This window comes from Pygocentrus nattereri, chromosome 20, assembly GCF_015220715.1.
Source record: "Pygocentrus nattereri isolate fPygNat1 chromosome 20, fPygNat1.pri, whole genome shotgun sequence".
In the NCBI taxonomy this organism is placed as follows: domain Eukaryota; kingdom Metazoa; phylum Chordata; class Actinopteri; order Characiformes; family Serrasalmidae; genus Pygocentrus; species Pygocentrus nattereri.
In genome coordinates this window covers 32781496-32801372 of record NC_051230.1, presented here as the reverse complement: position 1 = coordinate 32801372, position 19877 = coordinate 32781496, and the positions used below count along the sequence as shown (strand labels likewise).

Below are 19877 nucleotides of genomic sequence, written 5' to 3'. Positions count from 1 at the left end.
GAATCCAATGATCACCACCAAGGCCATGATGATACCAACATCTCAAGGCAGAAGGTCCAGCGAACTCAGCACAAGGAAGGTCTGTCGCACCATAAGTACATTATAATAGGGTCTGATTATATAGCAGTAGCCCGTCATACACCATAAGTACATTAATAGGGTCTGATCATATAGCAGTAGCCTGTCATACACCATAAGTACATTAATAGGGTCTGATCATATAGCAGTAGCCTGTCATACACCATAAGTACATTAATAGGGTCTGATCATATAGCAGTAGTCGGTCATACACCATAAGTACATTAATAGGGTCTGATCATATAGCAGTAGCCTGTCATACACCATAAGTACATTAATAGGGTCTGATCATATAGCAGTAGCCTGTCATACACCATAAGTACATTAATAGGGCTTGATCATATAGCAGTAGCCTGTCACACACCATGAGTACATTAATAGGGTCTGATCATATAGCAGTAGCCTGTCATACACCATAAATACATTAATAGGGCCTGATCATATAGCAGTAGCCTGTCATACACCATAAGTACATTAATAGGGTCTGATCATATAGCAGTAGCCCGTCATACACCATAAGTACATTAATAGGGCCTGATCATACAGCAGTAGCCTGTCATACACCATAAGAACATTAATAGGGCCTGATCATATAGCAGTAGCCTGTCATACACCATAAGTACATTAATAGGGCTTGATCATATAGCAGTAGCCTGTCACACACCATAAGAACATTAATAGGGCCTGATCATATAGCAGTAGCCTGTCATACACCATAAGTACATTAATAGGGTCTGATCATATAGCAGTAGCCTGTCATACACCATAAGTACATTAATAGGGTCTGATCATATAGCAGTAGCCTGTCACAAACCATAAGTCCATTAATAGGGCCTGATCATATAGCAGTAGCCTGTCATACACCATAAGTACATTAATAGGGTCTGATCATATAGCAGTAGCCTGTCATACACCATAAGTACATTAATAGGGTCTGATCATATAGCAGTAGCCTGTCACACACCATAAGTCCATTAATAGGGCCTGATCATATAGCAGTAGCCCGTCATACACCATAAGTACATTAATAGGGTCTGATCATATAGCAGTAGCCTGTCATACACCATAAGTACATTAATAGGGTCTGATCATATAGCAGTAGCCTGTCACACACCATAAGTCCATTAATAGGGCCTGATCATATAGCAGTAGCCTGTCATACACCATAAGTACATTAATAGGGTCTGATCATATAGCAGTAGCCTGTCATACACCATAAGTACATTAATAGGGCCTGATCATATAGCAGTAGCCTGTCACACACCATAAGTCCATTAATAGGGCCTGATCATATAGCAGTAGCCTGTCATACACCATAAGTACATTAATAGGGTCTGATCATATAGCAGTAGCCCGTCATACACCATAAGTACATTAATAGGGCCTGATCATATAGCAGCAGCCTGTCATACACCATAAGTACAGTAATAGGGCCTGATCATATAGCAGTAGCCTGACATACACCATAAGTACATTAATAGGGTCTGATCATATAGCAGTAGCCTGTCATACACCATAAGTACATTAATAGGGCCTGATTATATAGCAGTAGCCCGTCATACACCATAAGTACATTAATAGGGCCTGATCATATAGCAGTAGCCTGTCATACACCATAAGTACAGTAATAGGGCCTGATCATATAGCAGTAGCCTGTCATACACCATAAGTACATTAATAGGGTCTGATCATATAGCAGTAGCCTGTCATACTCCATAAGTACATTAATAGGGTCTGATCATATAGCAGTAGCCTGTCATACACCATAAGTACATTAATAGGGTCTGATCATATAGCAGTAGCCTGTCATACACCATAAGTACAGTAATAGGGCCTGATCATATAGCAGTAGCCTGTCATACACCATAAGTACAGTAATAGGGCCTGATCATATAGCAGTAGCCTGTCACACACCATAAGTACATTAATAGGGCCTGATCATATAGCAGTAGCCTGTCACACACCATAAGTACATTAATAGGGTCTGATCATATAGCAGTAGCCTGTCATACACCATAAGTACATTAATAGGGTCTGATCATATAGCAGTAGCCTGTCACACATCATAAGTACATTAATAGGGTCTGATCATATAGCAGTAGCCTGTCATACACCATAAGTACATTAATAGGGTCTGATCATATAGCAGTAGCCTGTCACACACCATAAGTACATTAATAGGGTCTGATCATATAGCAGTAGCCTGTCATACACGATAAGTACATTAATAGGGTCTGATCATATAGCAGTAGCCTGTCATACACCATAAGTACATTAATAGGGCCTGATCATATAGCAGTAGCCTGTCATACACCATAAGTACATTAATAGGGTCTGATCATATAGCAGTAGCCTGTCATACTCCATAAGTACATTAATAGGGTCTGATCATATAGCAGTAGCCTGTCACACATCATAAGTACATTAATAGGGTCTGATCATATAGCAGTAGCCTGTCATACTCCATAAGTACATTAATAGGGCCTGATCATATAGCAGTAGCCTGTCATACACCATAAGTACATTAATAGGGTCTGATCATATAGCAGTAGCCTGTCATACTCCATAAGTACATTAATAGGGTCTGATCATATAGCAGTAGCCTGTCATACACCATAAGTACATTAATAGGGTCTGATCATATAGCAGTAGCCCGTCATACACCATAAATACATTAATAGGGTCTGATCATATAGCAGTAGCCTGTCATACACCATAAGTACATTAATAGGGTCTGATCATATAGCAGTAGCCTGTCATACACCATAAGTACATTAATAGGGTCTGATCATATAGCAGTAGCCCGTCATACACCATAAGTACATTAATAGGGCCTGATCATATAGCAGTAGCCCGTCATACACCATAAGTACATTAATAGGGTCTGATCATATAGCAGTAGCCTGTCATACACCATAAGTACATTAATAGGGCCTGATCATATAGCAGTAGCCTGTCATACACCATAAGTACATTAATAGGGTCTGATCATATAGCAGTAGCCTGTCATACACCATAAGTACATTAATAGGGTCTGATCATATAGCAGTAGCCTGTCATACACCATAAGTACATTAATAGGGTCTGATCATATAGCAGTAGCCCGTCATACACCATAAGAACATTAATAGGGTCTGATCATATAGCAGTAGCCCGTCATACACCATAAGTACATTAATAGGGTCTGATCATATAGCAGTAGCCCGTCATACACCATAAGTACATTAATAGGGTCTGATCATATAGCAGTAGCCTGTCATACACCATAAGTACATTAATAGGGTCTGATCATATAGCAGTAGCCTGTCATACACCATAAGTTCATTAATAGGGTCTGATCATATAGCAGTAGCCTGTCATACTCCATAAGTACATTAATAGGGTCTGATCATATAGCAGTAGCCTGTCACACACCATAAGTACATTAATAGGGCCTGATCATATAGCAGTAGCCTGTCATACACCATAAGTACACTAATAGGGTCTGATCATATAGCAGTAGCCTGTCATACACCATAAGTACATTAATAGGATCTGATCATATAGCAGTAGCCTGTCATACACCATAAGTACATTAATAGGGCCTGATCATATAGCAGTAGCCTGTCATACACCATAAGTACATTAATAGGGTCTGATCATATAGCAGTAGCCTGTCATACACCATAAGTACATTAATAGGGTCTGATCATACAGCAGTAGCCTGTCATACTCCATAAGTACATTAATAGGGTCTGATCATATAGCAGTAGCCTGTCACACATCATAAGTACATTAATAGGGCCTGATCATATAGCAGTAGCCTGTCATACTCCATAAGTTCATTAATAGGGTCTGATCATATAGCAGTAGCCTGTCATACTCCATAAGTACATTAATAGGGTCTGATCATATAGCAGTAGCCTGTCATACTCCATAAGTACATTAATAGGGTCTGATCATATAGCAGTAGCCTGTCATACACCATAAGTACATTAATAGGGTCTGATCATATAGCAGTAGCCTGTCATACAACATAAGTACATTAATAGGGCCTGATCATATAGCAGTAGCCTGTCATACACCATAAGTACATTAATAGGGTCTGATCATATAGCAGTAGCCTGTCATACACCATAAGTACATTAATAGGGTCTGATCATATAGCAGTAGCCCGTCATACACCATAAGTACATTAATAGGGCCTGATCATATAGCAGTAGCCCGTCACACACCATAAGTACATTAATAGGGTCTGATCATATAGCAGTAGCCCGTCATACTCCATAAGTTCATTAATAGGGCCTGATCATATAGCAGTAGCCCGTCATACACCATAAGTACATTAATAGGGTCTGATCATATAGCAGTAGCCCGTCATACACCATAAGTACATTAATAGGGTCTGATCATATAGCAGTAGCCCGTCATACACCATAAGTACATTAATAGGGTCTGATCATATAGCAGTAGCCCGTCATACACCATAAGTACATTAATAGGGCCTGATCATATAGCAGTAGCCCGTCATACACCATAAGTACATTAATAGGGTCTGATCATATAGCAGTAGCCTGTCATACACCATAAGTACATTAATAGGGTCTGATCATATAGCAGTAGCCCGTCATACACCATAAGAACATTAATAGGGTCTGATCATATAGCAGTAGGCCGTCATACACCATAAGTACATTAATAGGGTCTGATCATATAGCAGTAGCCCGTCATACACCATAAGTACATTAATAGGGTCTGATCATATAGCAGTAGCCCGTCATACACCATAAGTACATTAATAGGGCCTGATCATATAGCAGTAGCCTGTCACACACCATAAGTACATTAATAGGGCCTGATCATATAGCAGTAGCCCGTCATACAACATAAGTACATTAATAGGGTCTGATCATATAGCAGTAGCCTGTCATACTCCATAAGTACATTAATAGGGTCTGATCATATAGCAGTAGCCCGTCATACTCCATAAGTACATTAATAGGGCCTGATCATATAGCAGTAGCCTGTCATACAACATAAGTACATTAATAGGGTCTGATCATATAGCAGTAGCCTGTCATACTCCATAAGTTCATTAATAGGGTCTGATCATATAGCAGTAGCCTGTCATACTCCATAAGTACATTAATAGGGTCTGATCATATAGCAGTAGCCTGTCATACTCCATAAGTACATTAATAGGGTCTGATCATATAGCAGTAGCCTGTCATACACCATAAGTACATTAATAGGGTCTGATCATATAGCAGTAGCCTGTCATACAACATAAGTACATTAATAGGGCCTGATCATATAGCAGTAGCCTGTAATACAACATAAGTACATTAATAGGGTCTGATCATATAGCAGTAGCCTGTCATACTCCATAAGTACATTAATAGGGTCTGATCATATAGCAGTAGCCTGTCATACAACATAAGTACATTAATAGGGCCTGATCATATAGCAGTAGCCTGTAATACAACATAAGTACATTAATAGGGTCTGATCATATAGCAGTAGCCTGTCATACTCCATAAGTACATTAATAGGGTCTGATCATATAGCAGTAGCCTGTCACACATCATAAGTACATTAATAGGGTCTGATCATATAGCAGTAGCCTGTCATACTCCATAAGTACATTAATAGGGCCTGATCATATAGCAGTAGCCTGTCATACACCATAAGTACATTAATAGGGTCTGATCATATAGCAGTAGCCTGTCATACACCATAAGTACAGTAATAGGGTCTGATCATATAGCAGTAGCCTGTCATACTCCATAAGTACATTAATAGGGCCTGATCATATAGCAGTAGCCTGTCATACTCCATAAGTACATTAATAGGGCCTGATCATATAGCAGTAGCCTGTCATACACCATAAGTACATTAATAGGGTCTGATCATATAGCAGTAGCCCGTCATACACCATAAGTACATTAATAGGGTCTGATCATATAGCAGTAGCCTGTCATACACCATAAGTACATTAATAGGGTCTGATCATATAGCAGTAGCCCGTCATACACCATAAGTACATTAATAGGGCCTGATCATATAGCAGTAGCCCGTCATACACCATAAGTACATTAATAGGGTCTGATCATATAGCAGTAGCCTGTCATACACCATAAGAACATTAATAGGGTCTGATCATATAGCAGTAGCCCGTCATACACCATAAGTACATTAATAGGGTCTGATCATATAGCAGTAGCCCGTCATACACCATAAGTACATTAATAGGGTCTGATCATATAGCAGTAGCCCGTCATACACCATAAGTACATTAATAGGGTCTGATCATATAGCAGTAGCCCGTCATACACCATAAGTACATTAATAGGGCCTGATCATATAGCAGTAGCCCGTCATACACCATAAGTACATTAATAGGGTCTGATCATATAGCAGTAGCCCGTCATACACCATAAGTACATTAATAGGGTCTGATCATATAGCAGTAGCCCGTCATACACCATAAGTACATTAATAGGGTCTGATCATATAGCAGTAGCCCGTCATACACCATAAGTACATTAATAGGGCCTGATCATATAGCAGTAGCCCGTCATACACCATAAGTACATTAATAGGGCCTGATCATATAGCAGTAGCCCGTCATACACCATAAGTACATTAATAGGGCCTGATCATATAGCAGTAGCCTGTCATACACCATAAGTCCATTAATAGGGCCTGATCATATAGCAGTAGCCCGTCATACACCATAAGTACATTAATAGGGTTCTGATCATATAGCAGTAGCCTGTCATACACCATAAATACATTAATAGGGCCTGATCATATAGCAGTAGCCTGTCATACACCATAAATACATTAATAGGATCTGATCATATAGCAGTAGCCTGTCATACACCATAAGTACATTAATAGGATCTGATCATATAGCAGTAGCCTGTCATACACCATACGTACATTAATAGGATCTGATCATATAGCAGTAGCCTGTCATACACCATAAGTACATTAATAGGGTCTGATCATATAGCAGTAGCCTGTCATACACCATGAGTACATTAATAGGGCCTGATCATATAGCAGTAGCCCGTCATACACCATAAGTACATTAATAGGGTCTGATCATATAGCAGTAGCCCGTCATACACCATAAGTACATTAATAGGGCCTGATCATATAGCAGTAGCCTGTCATATACCATAAGTACATTAATAGGGTCTGATCATATAGCAGTAGCCCGTCATACACCATAAGTACATTAATAGGGCCTGATCATATAGCAGTAGCCCGTCATACACCATAAGTACATTAATAGGGCCTGATCATATAGCAGTAGCCTGTCATACACCATAAGTACATTAATAGGGTCTGATCATATAGCAGTAGCCTGTCATACACCATAAGTACATTAATAGGGTCTGATCATATAGCAGTAGCCTGTCATACACCATAAGTCCATTAATAGGGCCTGATCATATAGCAGTAGCCCGTCATACACCATAAGTACATTAATAGGGTCTGATCATATAGCAGTAGCCCGTCATACACCATAAGTACATTAATAGGGTCTGATCATATAGCAGTAGCCTGTCATACACCATAAGTACATTAATAGGGTCTGATCATATAGCAGTAGCCTGTCATACACCATAAGTACATTAATAGGGTCTGATCATATAGCAGTAGCCTGTCATACACCATAAGTACATTAATAGGGTCTGATCATATAGCAGTAACCTGTCATACACCATAAGTACATTAATAGGGTCTGATCATATAGCAGTAGCCTGTCATACACCATAAGTACAGTAATAGGGCTTGATCATATAGCAGTAGCCTGACATACACCATAAGTACATTAATAGGGTCTGATCATATAGCAGTAGCCTGTCATACACCATAAGTACATTAATAGGGTCTGATCATATAGCAGTAGCCTGTCATACACCATAAGTACATTAATAGGGTCTGATCATATAGCAGCAGCCTGTCATACACCATAAGTACATTAATAGGGTCTGATCATATAGCAGTAGCCTGTCATACACCATAAGTACATTAATAGGGTCTGATCATATAGCAGTAGCCTGTCATACACCATAAGTACATTAATAGGGCCTGATCATATAGCAGTAGCCTGTCATACACCATAAGTACATTAATAGGGTCTGATCATATAGCAGTAGCCTGTCATACTCCATAAGTACATTAATAGGGTCTGATCATATAGCAGTAGCCTGTCATACACCATAAGTACATTAATAGGGTCTGATCATAGCTCAGTGATGCTCACAGTGCTGTAACAAGAAACTCTTGATTACATTTCAAGAATACACTTATAATTAAAACTTTGGGCCCTTTTTTACCTTCTTTTGCATCTTTGAGTAATCTTACAGTCAAGTAAGCAAAGAAGTCTGTAAAGGTTTAGTTTTTCATCTAAAGAAGGCATCCCCATATTAATGTTTTTAAATATAAATAGTTTTATTTTCAATGCTCATCTTCATGCTCATCAAATTGTCTTTTTTGGCATGAAAAGCAGGTTTAAATGAGGATTTTATAGGTTTCTTCTCCAAATTGTTGTTATAAGCATATTTTGAAACTCTTTTGGCCCAAAGGTAGTTCAGACACCTGAAATGTTTGAGTCTGATGTGTGGGAACATCACAATATAAACATGGCTTTTAATTTGGAAAGTGGGGAATGCAAACTTATTTTGCACTAACAATATTTCATTAAAGAAAAAACATAGTTTAGACAAAACAGAGTATAGTTGTCAATTCTGAAAATATGAATGCCTTTTAGCAATTATAAAGAAACTGTAAGTGAAGTCTAGTTTGCTAGTTCACCAGTAGGGGGCAGCAATAGCTCTCATATGTCTGCTCCTCTGCGATGCGGCTGGAACATCACATTCACATTAAAAGAACATTCCTAAAGATAATATTTAATATGTGATGTGTTGTGTTGTGTTACACATCACATGCCATTGAATTAAGATTAATATCAATGAACGAAGACTACAGCCTTACATTAGACTGATGTGCCAGCAGGATTCAGGAAAGGTAGAGGAACAAGGATTATCACTGCAGATGTATAGGGGCTTATTAAAACACTTCAACAAGGAAAGTCAACATGTATTTTCTTGCAAAGACAGCAAAGCCTTAGACCGTGTTGACCTTAAAAAATTATGGAATATCCTCAGGACAATGGAGATACTAGAGCATCTTTTTTGTTTTAATGAAGAATCTCTACACTGATCAACAAGTCATGGTCAGAACAGAAAATGCATGACCACTATCACCACACCTGTTCAACCTGCATGAACATATAATTAGAGGAGCAAGACTGGAGGGAAATGATTAAGGATTCAGAGAGGTCCTGACTAATAGCAAAGCCACTGATGTAGAAGCTAATAAATAAAGACTGGACAACAGTAATCGGTGACAGTAACAGGGACTTTAACAGTAACACTGTAACACTGTTACTCTTACTAGTCAGTAACAGTGACTAGTGTCACAGAGCTGTTTCTCATTTGTCTGATAACCAGTAACTACTGTTAGAGGCCTATCACTTATTAATCTAAGTCTAATCCTCCTACTAATCCTACTAATCTAAGTAACCCATCCGCCACAGCTACAATCACTCTAATTAACTACAAAATAAACCACCCCACAAATTGACCTTTCATCCAGCACTATGGTGCGCTCCAAAAAATGCTTTGCATGGCCATAAGCCTTAAGCTCTTTATGGCTACACGGAGCCTGTGTGGTGGACGCCACACAGCATGCTGCCCTCTCAAGACTCCTTAGCAATCCACAAAGTTCCTGAGACACATGGAGATCTGGCCTGCACAAGTGCCACGGGGTACCCGCTCCTTGATGGTGCTACACCCCAGTCGTCTCCTGGAGCTGTCCTTCCATGCTGAACATTAGCTCCATGTGAAGGCCAGACTGCCAGAGAGGAGATAACTCAACCCAAAGTCCGTGATGACGTATCACCTCTTCCTGCAGTACCATCATTTGGTCCAACTCGATTGTAGGATTCCTATCTGATCAAAGGCTTTAACAGACCATTACATTTCTTTGGTCTTGCTGTGTTTTAGTGACAGGTGGTGTCTAAACGACGTGACCAAATTGCGTCAGTAACTAGCACAGTATTAAAAAGATGAGTGTGAGGTGAAATGTGTAATCCATTGTTTCTGGGTGATCGTTTAAGGGTGATAGCCCTGTTATAAGTAGTAACGCATTTGTATTTTTTTTCAGACCAAGATCAAGTAAATACAGATCAAAGATCAGAATCCAAGATCAAAGCACCCATACTTAGAATTAAGTAGAAGTCCATTAGCTAGTTATGCTCCTTCAAAGCGAGTTTTGTTTCAGCGGAGAATAGCGGGTTTTGTTTTGAAAAGGCACTTCTATACAGCTGTAGGTAAAGAACATTTCATAGTTTTGATCCTATGCCCCTCATTCTTCTCAGAAGGCTAATCCCAAGAGTTCATTTGAGGAATGTCCTCTAGAGCGAATCATGCACTGTGTGACTTTGTGTCTAACTGACAGGGCATCAGCAACACTTCACTGTGTACACAGACTTTCCTTCACAGCCAGCTTGAGTTAGTTGTTTACTAGAGCAGTAGTAAGCACTAGGCTTACGTCGCATGGTATCAGCTGGTATTTTATGTTGGTATTGGTGAATTTTTATGTGTATGAGCATGAGTAAATGAGTGCTGTATCAGGCCGATACCTAATAGAGTGTATACGGACCCCTAGGTTGTAAAATATCTGTGTCTGTGGGGCTTTTCAAAAGAATGGGCCTCATTCATCATCTGTTCTTAAGAAGAAATTTCTTCCTAAATCTCAATTACACAGTTGTCACAAAGATTCGTTCACCAGTGTTTTCTTATTCAGGATTTATTCTTAGGTAAGAACAGAATCTACACACACTCAAGAGCACAAAGGTGTGAACAACTGGGTGGTTTGAGAGCACGTCATGTATCTGACATAAACTTTTTCTTATGACCTTTCTCAAGAACAGAAAGAGAAAACTTAATAAGTTACTGGTAAATGAGGCCCATTGACCTTTTTTCTCCTCCAATCTGGACCTTTTTGGTCCTGGATACCACGATGTTCAAGTCTCCAGTCAGCTCTGTAGAACTGGCAGGATATCAGCACTTCAATAGACTGTTAGCTATTCAACAGCTGCTCTGATAAAAGTCAGACTGTGGCTTGGAAATAAGACCAAAACATTATAAATCAATCAGGGATCAGGCTGCCACTGACTCCCAGTCACCAATGCAAACTCAAGTGCAAAAAGAGGGGGAGACATTCATGATTTTCATGATTGTACTAGGATATACAACTTATACTGCATCCTCAACAATAGTGATGATCACTAACGCCTTTCAGGAGTGCATAAAGGTCAAATGCAAATGACTGTACAGTCTGTGTGTGTTTGTGTGTGATTCTATGTGTTAGTGGGTGGATGTGTGTATTTTACGTGCACATCTTGGTCTGAATGTTTCCAACCGCAAAACTGACCCCCTGTTTTCATCAGCTCGCTGCATCAAAACCACATGGCTGCACTTTAACATCTCTCATTTTCCATTAGCAGAGATGCATGTCAAGCTTGTTTACTGTTGATAGTGTTAAAAAAATGGCTAAAATAAGACCATAATTGTTCATACCTTCTATGAAGCAGTGCAGACTAACTTTGGTTAAAAGAACCAAAAAATATCCCATCACAGTATGAGATACATGAGAAACTCTGCTCTGTGTCCCAAAATCTGAAAATTAGTGTGAAACATTGTTATCCCTACCAAAACACGTTTTCTGCAATTAAACGTACATTTTTATGTTTTAATGAAAATATCTGCGTATATATTTGAGTTCTACTAAAGTTGTCACTACTGAAACATTTGATAAAATTTTAGTAGTGCTATGACTGTTTTGATAATGACAAAATGGAAGGATCAGCCTTTTAATACATGTTAATAAATACTTTTTATGAAATAAAAATGAAGGTGTGGGTTGGGTTAGGTTAGGTTTTGCACTCAAAGCAAAAGGATGTTTTCAACTGTGACTTTAAACCAGTTTGGTAGAATCACCCTTGTATTGTTATTAATCATTTCTGCTTGAAAACTAATGATTGACATCTTGTCAGTCACAGTCGTCTGTAAACTCTCCCTACTGTGTCGAAACTTTTAACGGTTCTCAGTGAAGGTTAATTTGATCTTTAAGATCGGTTAACTTACTAGTTAGCTAAGTTAGCTGTAGTCGGATTAAACAGGACTCGGAAAACGCTCTGTGTAAACAAAGTTTCCAAAATCCGTAATTTATTTCAAACTTGTATATCTGCTCTGAACGTTAGGTTATTTTGGAATGAAAATCTTTCAAATGTTCTCTTCTGCATGCTTCTAAATATTCCTGTGTGCTACAGAACTGTTTAATCTGTAAAGCACCAGACTAGCAACAAACAGATACAGGATTTTGGATTTTTCCAACAGTCCATTAAATTTGCAGCTTTTTTTTTTATTTTTAATTTTTTAATTTGAATTTTTGGAGCTTGCAGAATTGTAAGCCTCATATAAATAGACACAGATTATTACTAAAAATAATGATGGGCCTGAATGCTCTCTAACCACAAGGTGACCTCAAAATAAATAAATAAAAAAAAAAAACCTTTAGCACTTGTTCGCGTCCATCTGTAAACAGGAAAAACAGTGTGAACATTTGCTTATCACACATGATCTGCAGTGTTTTGATCACAGTTTCACAGCCCACATCAGTATCTGATCAGAGATCACAAGATTTTTTTCAACCTGTTTTTACCACACTATCCAACAACAACCTGTTCACTGTTCTGTAAACCTTTAGAGGAGGAGCGATGATGTATTGTTAAAAAAATAAGACTACAAAAAGTAGTATCAGAGTATCCACCTTGAACATTCAGTGTATTATCAGACTAAACTGGCTTTTAGACATTTTATAACCCCTGCAACCTGCAGGCTTTTCATTCAGTAACTATAATGAATAATTCTATTACCATTATGAAACATAAACGGTCTGTAAGGTGGACTCATCAGACCACAGCACACGTTTCCACTGAGCATCAGTCCATTTCAGTTGAGCTCCAGCCCAGAGAAGTCGGCAGTGTTTCTGAACCTCCACTGTGAATAGTGCCGTCTTAGTTTATGGAAGCAGTGATGGATGGGGGTATTGACAACAGTTTCTCAAAATATTCTCAAGCCCACAAGATGATATCCATCACAGAAACGTGCCGACTTTTCATGCAGTGCTGTCTGAGAGGTCAAAGTTCACAGGCCTTTACACACAGAGATTTCTCCTCATTCCCTCAATTTGCTTGTTGAGGTGACTTTATTTTTAAACTGGTTGATTTTTGGTTGATGTGTTTTTTGGCAAAGTGGCCTCATCTTTGCTCATAAAGGACTCAGCCTTGGTCCTGGGAACTCCTCTTACATCCAAGCATGATCACATCATACTTTAAAAGTGCTTTCTGAACATTTAACATTGTCTCTAGTCTTACAGTACCCCCTCCCAATATTTGGAACCTGTTGCAGGCCCCAGTGAGAATGGGTAAATCAGAATGAGTGTGTATTCACAGGAAACAATGGAATTCATAAGATAAAACATTTGTTTCAATACAAATAAAAGTAGATCCATAAATCACTACTTTTTTCTTTATTAACATTCCAAATACTCAACGTTTAAAACCTGGCATTTAAGAAATAAAAGATCAGAAAAAAGCCATGTACAATCAAGAAGAAATATTAGATTTTAGAAAATAGAAAATACTTTATAATTATAAGAAAATTATATCAAATAAAAAAGGGGGGCATTTTATTCTGTAACTATTTTCACTCAGTATTCAGTTGTAGTACTGTAATGTGAAGAGACTTTTCCTGAATGACTTACTGTCAATAAACACTTGAGGGTATTACTGTCACACGACAGCATCTGTACAGTAATGTTTATATCTCTTCACCCCCTTCAATATGTCAGTTCAGCACTGTGTGCTCAGACCCCAGCACTGCTTGTGTTACTCTGAAATTATGCAGCCATCATTTGTACCAGTCTTTTGAATAAGACCAGACAAACTAAACACATGATTGCCAAATACTGATGGGCATTCCAGCAATTCCAGCACTGACAAGGACACAGTGAACCAAGAGAAGTCTTACTGCATCTGGACTCATGGATTCAGAACTTGTCCACTGTTTGATGATCCAGTATTTGAGCTGCTTTGTAGCATCTGGGTTCGGACTTTTGCTGGAGTTTAACTGCTGAAGGTAATGGCCACGCCTCCTACTCTGAGATAAAGCAGCATTTGATTCATCAGAGAGACATTTCTTCTGTGTCTCTGATACAGCGATGGGTCAGTTTGGAGTTAATCCTCTGTTGCTCATGTGTAAGTACGAATAATCTCATAATACTTACTGCTTTATAAAATTCACAAAGGAGTGTAGAACAGTGTAAGAGACACTTGCTGTGTAGACCACATTACTGCTGTTAAAATACAGAAAAATAGAAATTAAGAGCAATAAATCTCCCCCAGGTATTTGTAATATGATTGTTTCTTTCTCTTTTTCTGGTGGTTTCCAGCTTTCTAGGTTAAAGCCATGTGAAACCTAAAAAAACTGGATCATTCAGAACAATGCACATTCCAAAAAGATGCTTTCTTTCCTGAATTGTTGCTTTTGTGAAAAAAATAATTCATAGCACTATTTTAGAAGCATTTCCAGCAATTCGCTATTGTTACTACCAGTTACAAAAGATATTTCACCTTTGATTGGATTTAGTGGAAGGTTATTCACAGATGTATCTTACTGGACACCTTAGGAAACTACAGTAACAGCTCAAATCTACCACAAATGCATTCGAAGTAATATTTGACGTATTATTCCATATGTTTCAGGTGTGCTGTCAGTGAGTTTGAGCTCTCAGGCTGATTTAACTGTAGAAGCAGAACCTGGTGATGGTGTCACTCTCTGGTGCCCACACAAGCTGACCCGATCAGAATATATATTCTGGTATAAACAAGGGAACAGTTCTGTACCAGTTCTTCTTGGCTGCAAACAGTTTATGCCCTCAAGCCAACCAGAAAAGTGTTATTTCTTCACTGAAAATGATCGAATGGTGATGAATGTAAGCACCAAGAACACGTCTCTCAGAATAAGCACAGTGAATCAGTCTGATTCAGGGCTCTATTACTGCAGCTTCATGCAGAGTGACCACTTGATCTTTAGCAGCACAACAGAGCTGCAAATCAGAGGTACATTTATTTGAAATTCAAATAAAGAGTAGTAAATCCTGTAGTTCATTCTTGAAATGATTAAGGTGTCAAAAAGCAATCTCTTCGTTTTTCAGTGAGTCCCGAAACACTTCCTAAGAGCTCAGACGAGGCAGAAGGTCGGCTATTTCTCTAAAATACTTTTAACGTCGTATTTTATAGGTCATACTCTGTAGATTGTTTCTGTTTCTAAACTCATTGTATGATGTGGTTTGAGGGTAATGACTATGTCTTCTCCCAGACTGTGCTTGTTGCGAGGTCTTATTCAAGGTAATTCTAGTCTTTGGTGCAGTGACTGTTGTTCTGCTCAGTGTCCTGGTCTTCGTCATAGTGAAGAGCAGAAAAAGAAGCACAGGTGAAATAATTCTATTTACGTATTATATTATTTAAACTTGAGTTTTATTTTTATCCCGATATGTTAAATTCAGAAAATCAACATGGAATTTGAACGAGTGCCCAAACTTTTGCATACGACTGCGAAATGTTAATGCAAATTCATTGTGTACATTGTGTACCTCACCAAGGAAAAATCAAGAAAAAGTGTAAAACTAACTATGTTTTTTTTTTTTTTTTTTTTTTTGCTGTTGCATTTTAGGCGTTACTACTCAAGCTCAAGAAAATGAGGTAAACCTGAAAATGCTTTTATGTTTAGAAACAAAGAAGATACAGTGGCCTCCAAAAAGTGCTACCTCATTTCATTAAAGCACAAATTGAAATGCACTAATTTTATCATGACCTGGTGCAGCATTTATAATCTCATTAATTGTTTAATTTCTTTGCTCTAGTAATTTTAAAAGTTTTACTTAATTGCAAGTGAAAAGATTCGTATTTATTACTGCATAGTCGTGTTCAGTGCGATCACTGGGCTTGCTGTTTAATTCTTATGTGGCTGAGATCAGTTATTCTCCTTCGGAGAAGCTAATCTCCGTGGCCATACTCATATTCAAAGCAGGTGTCAGAAATTTAATTGTAAAAGAACTTCATATTCAGTTTATATTCTTAAGCCAATATCCATTTTCAACCACACTCGCAACTAATCTCTAAATTAGTATTTTTTAATAGTGAATTATATTTGAATGCAGTAATTATTTATTTCAAGTAATTGTGGACCCTTTTGTATGGGTCAGTTTACTATAAACTTTCACAAATGTAAAGGAGCTGGCATTTTCAAATTATGAAAATTGAATTTTCAGAAAACAAACCAAAAAAAAATCTAAAAACAACAAGCAATGTTTTATTTGTATAGTTTTACATTTCCTCCTAACAGTTACAGTGCATACTTACAGCTACACATTTGTTTTCCACTTAAGTCACTGATGACTGTTGCAAATGTGACCTGAGAATGATAACTGTCACTGTACAATCTCTGACAAGAGGAACCCAAACTAGAATCTCTGGTTCTTTTGTCTCATCTAGATGTGCTCCATAGTTTCTAAAAGGATAATTGCTTTCAAATTAACTGACTGTACTCAAGAAACTCTTCACAGTCTTAGCAAGAAAGGACCCACAGTCTGTGTATAGTGACAAAAAAGATGAAAAATGAATGAAGTATATAAAGATTTTATATTTTATAATTTTATTATATATTTTCATATCTATTTTTATATGTTTGTTTCACTTATCTTATTTTAAGTGCACTATAAAACACTAGAGAACACAATAAAAAAGTGAGCAAACTTGTTTCTGCTAAAGAATTATATGAAGTTTCAATAACTCAAAGTATTATTGCAGCAAGAATGAATGAAATCTGGCATAAAGTAAATACAAAACACGAATCCTTCTGCAGAGCAACTAATTTGAGCCCAAGCTCAAGTAAGGAATGATCAAAAATCATAATCATATACTTTTATAATTATGTATATCAAATCCAAAATCTTATACTTGTATAATCTGTAATAATCCAATAATCTGTAATGTATAAACCCAGTTCCAAAAAACATGGGACAGTAATACAATGCAAATTAAAACATAAAGCTGTGGTCTGTAAATGAACTTTGACCTGTATTTTAATGAAAACAGCATAAAAACAAGACATTTAATGCTTTAACTTTTGACCTTGATTAGCTTTTGTAAATATGCGCTCTTTCTGAAATTTGATACCTGTAATATGTTCCAAAAAAGTTGGAACAGGGTCAGTTTAAGATCAGGAAAGTTATTAAATGTTACAAAAAAAGAGGATGGATCGAGGCTCGCCACTGTAAGGATTTTAGGTGTTTCACCCTCCACAGTGCATGAAATTAGTTAAAGATTCAGAGTATCTGGAGACGTCTCTCATCACTGTTTGTGATGGATTTGACCACATGGGCTTGGACATACTTTGACAAACCCTTGTTAGTAAACAGCATTTGTTGCTGCATCCACAAATGCAAGTTTAAGACTGTAAGACTGCATGGCTTCATAGTAAGAGACTGCAAGCGCTAAGCAGGCCTGCCTGCAGCCCAGACCTGCCCCCCATTGAAAACATGTGGCACATTATAGAAGGAAAAAACTTACTTTAGTTTTAATGTAAGTCAATGGAACCAAATGTGATATAAAAGAATCATTTTATCATGAAGGCCTTATGTCACTGAGTAAATGACATTTAATTGCAACCTGATAAAAACACTTTCTAAAAACCTAGCGAAAAAAAAAACAACTAGTTTTAACTCATTACTTTATCAGCTCATACTTCTCCACTGTATGATTGCAGGAGCAAGACAGGGACTCTGTGAACTATGCTGCTCTACAGTTCTCCAATAAGAAGAACAAAAAGACAGGAAGACATGCTGATATGAATGCAGATCCACATATTGTATACTCTTCTATCAGACAACAACTTGGCAGACAATAGCTTTTGGTAGAGATTTTTTTTTTTTTTTTTTTTTTAGGACTTTTTTCAACTGATGTTGGAGGATGTTTCAAGTGATGTTTCTAAATGGAAATAGGTTGGGAACCCAACTGAGAGCAAACATGAAATTCTTCTCCAGACTTTAATGCACATGTTCAATGTATTTGTTTGACATATCAGTAAAAATACAACATAAAATATAGATTGTGCCATAACCTTGATGTTCTGTTTTTCCCTGATATATTAACTTCATCAAATAAACAGTCATTGTGTATTAATTTGTACACTAGTGTGTTTCTGTACAGGATGCATTCATTTACTTACACTTAGAAAATCAACAAATATGTGGAATTTGACCGTGGGTGCCTTAACTTTTGCATATGACAGCATGTATCTTTGCAACATTAGTTCAGGGGGATATGAGATAACAAAAGCTGTAGAGGTGATTGTAGATGTGACATTTGTATCTGGAGTCAGTGCAGTAAAGCAGGTCATCATGAGACTAAAAATCAGAATAAATCAGTTACAGACAGAGACAGTGATGTTGACAATATCTTTACTCTGCAAAGCCATGAGAGAAAATATTCATGTAATGATGCAATGTAATAATATAACTAAATATGCACTCACCTAAACAGCATGTGTGTTACTCAAACCGGTGCAACACCGTTGTTACTGTACATGCTTATAATCTGGCTGACAGCATTTATGTGCTATTTTGAACGACAGAAATGACATGAAAAGTGATCATATTACCCACAGAATACAAATCTGAACAATGAACAAGTTTACCAGCAGAGGGAGCTGTTCACAATCTTACTGACTATTTATGCCTATTGCTGCATGCTGGAAAACCTCCAAAGGGCTGAGGGCTGGACTGCTGGCTTATTTTGAAACATAATTATAATACTGATGAAGTTAAAATGTATGGACAGATCGTCATTTTAATCTGATTTCTAAAAAATAAGCATATGCACTTAAATGGCTTTGGTCCACATTATAACATTTCAGGCTATCAAAAGTCAAGACATTCATTTTTGTGACTATTGAAATTGCCTCTTATCTGCGCAGATTCTTTCAGAACTGCAACCCAATTTGGTTGCAATATCAAATTTTATACAATGGTTAGTTCCGGCCACGCAAGCTGATTGGTTGAGAGCCGTTCTAACTGTGCTGTTATTTCATCATAACATCACAAACAGGGTTTTTCACAAACACCGTATCCCTCCACTGAGATGCTGTTGCTAAGCAACGACTCTGACAGCTGTAAGAGACGCTCAAGCCATTCAAACGTTTTTACTTCTTACTTTACCATAAACAGAAAACTGACACTTTTAAGACCACATCTGACCGACAGCCGATCTGGTCCGACTTTGAAGACGAGATGACACTAAACGTCACCACTGAGCAGCTTTTCAGTCGGCAGCTGTGACAGAAGAACAGCTGAACAACGTGGAATCAGCCAGAAATGAACCCAACAACATTCGCCAAACTAAACGGGCTGTAAGAAGCTTCACAGACCGGCTGGAACAAAACAACATTAATACTGATCTGGAGAAACTGACCAAACTGAGCTGAACCTGATATTGGCTCAGTTTTACGGCTCAGTCTGTACTGTAGAAGAGCTCGTAACTCTGACGTAGCTACAAGCTGCTCGTTAAGGAGCTATAATTAGGAGGATGGAACTGAACATTACAACATATTAAA

At 37.8% G+C, this 19877-nt stretch overlaps 2 protein-coding genes across 2 annotated transcripts in view; both read left to right on the top strand.

Annotated features, from left to right (window-relative positions):
* Nucleotides 1-19877, top strand: part of LOC108416077 (H-2 class I histocompatibility antigen, Q9 alpha chain-like) — a 471933-nt gene that overhangs the window by 297471 nt on the left and 154585 nt on the right. The window lies entirely within an intron of this gene.
* Nucleotides 14075-18448, top strand: LOC108414328. Its single transcript, XM_017687178.2, has 6 exons — nt 14075-14461; nt 14969-15325; nt 15421-15462; nt 15585-15698; nt 15939-15967; nt 18033-18448. Exons 1-6 carry the CDS (start codon nt 14425-14427, stop codon nt 18171-18173), a joined length of 720 nt encoding a protein of 239 aa, XP_017542667.1. The 5' UTR covers nt 14075-14424; the 3' UTR covers nt 18174-18448.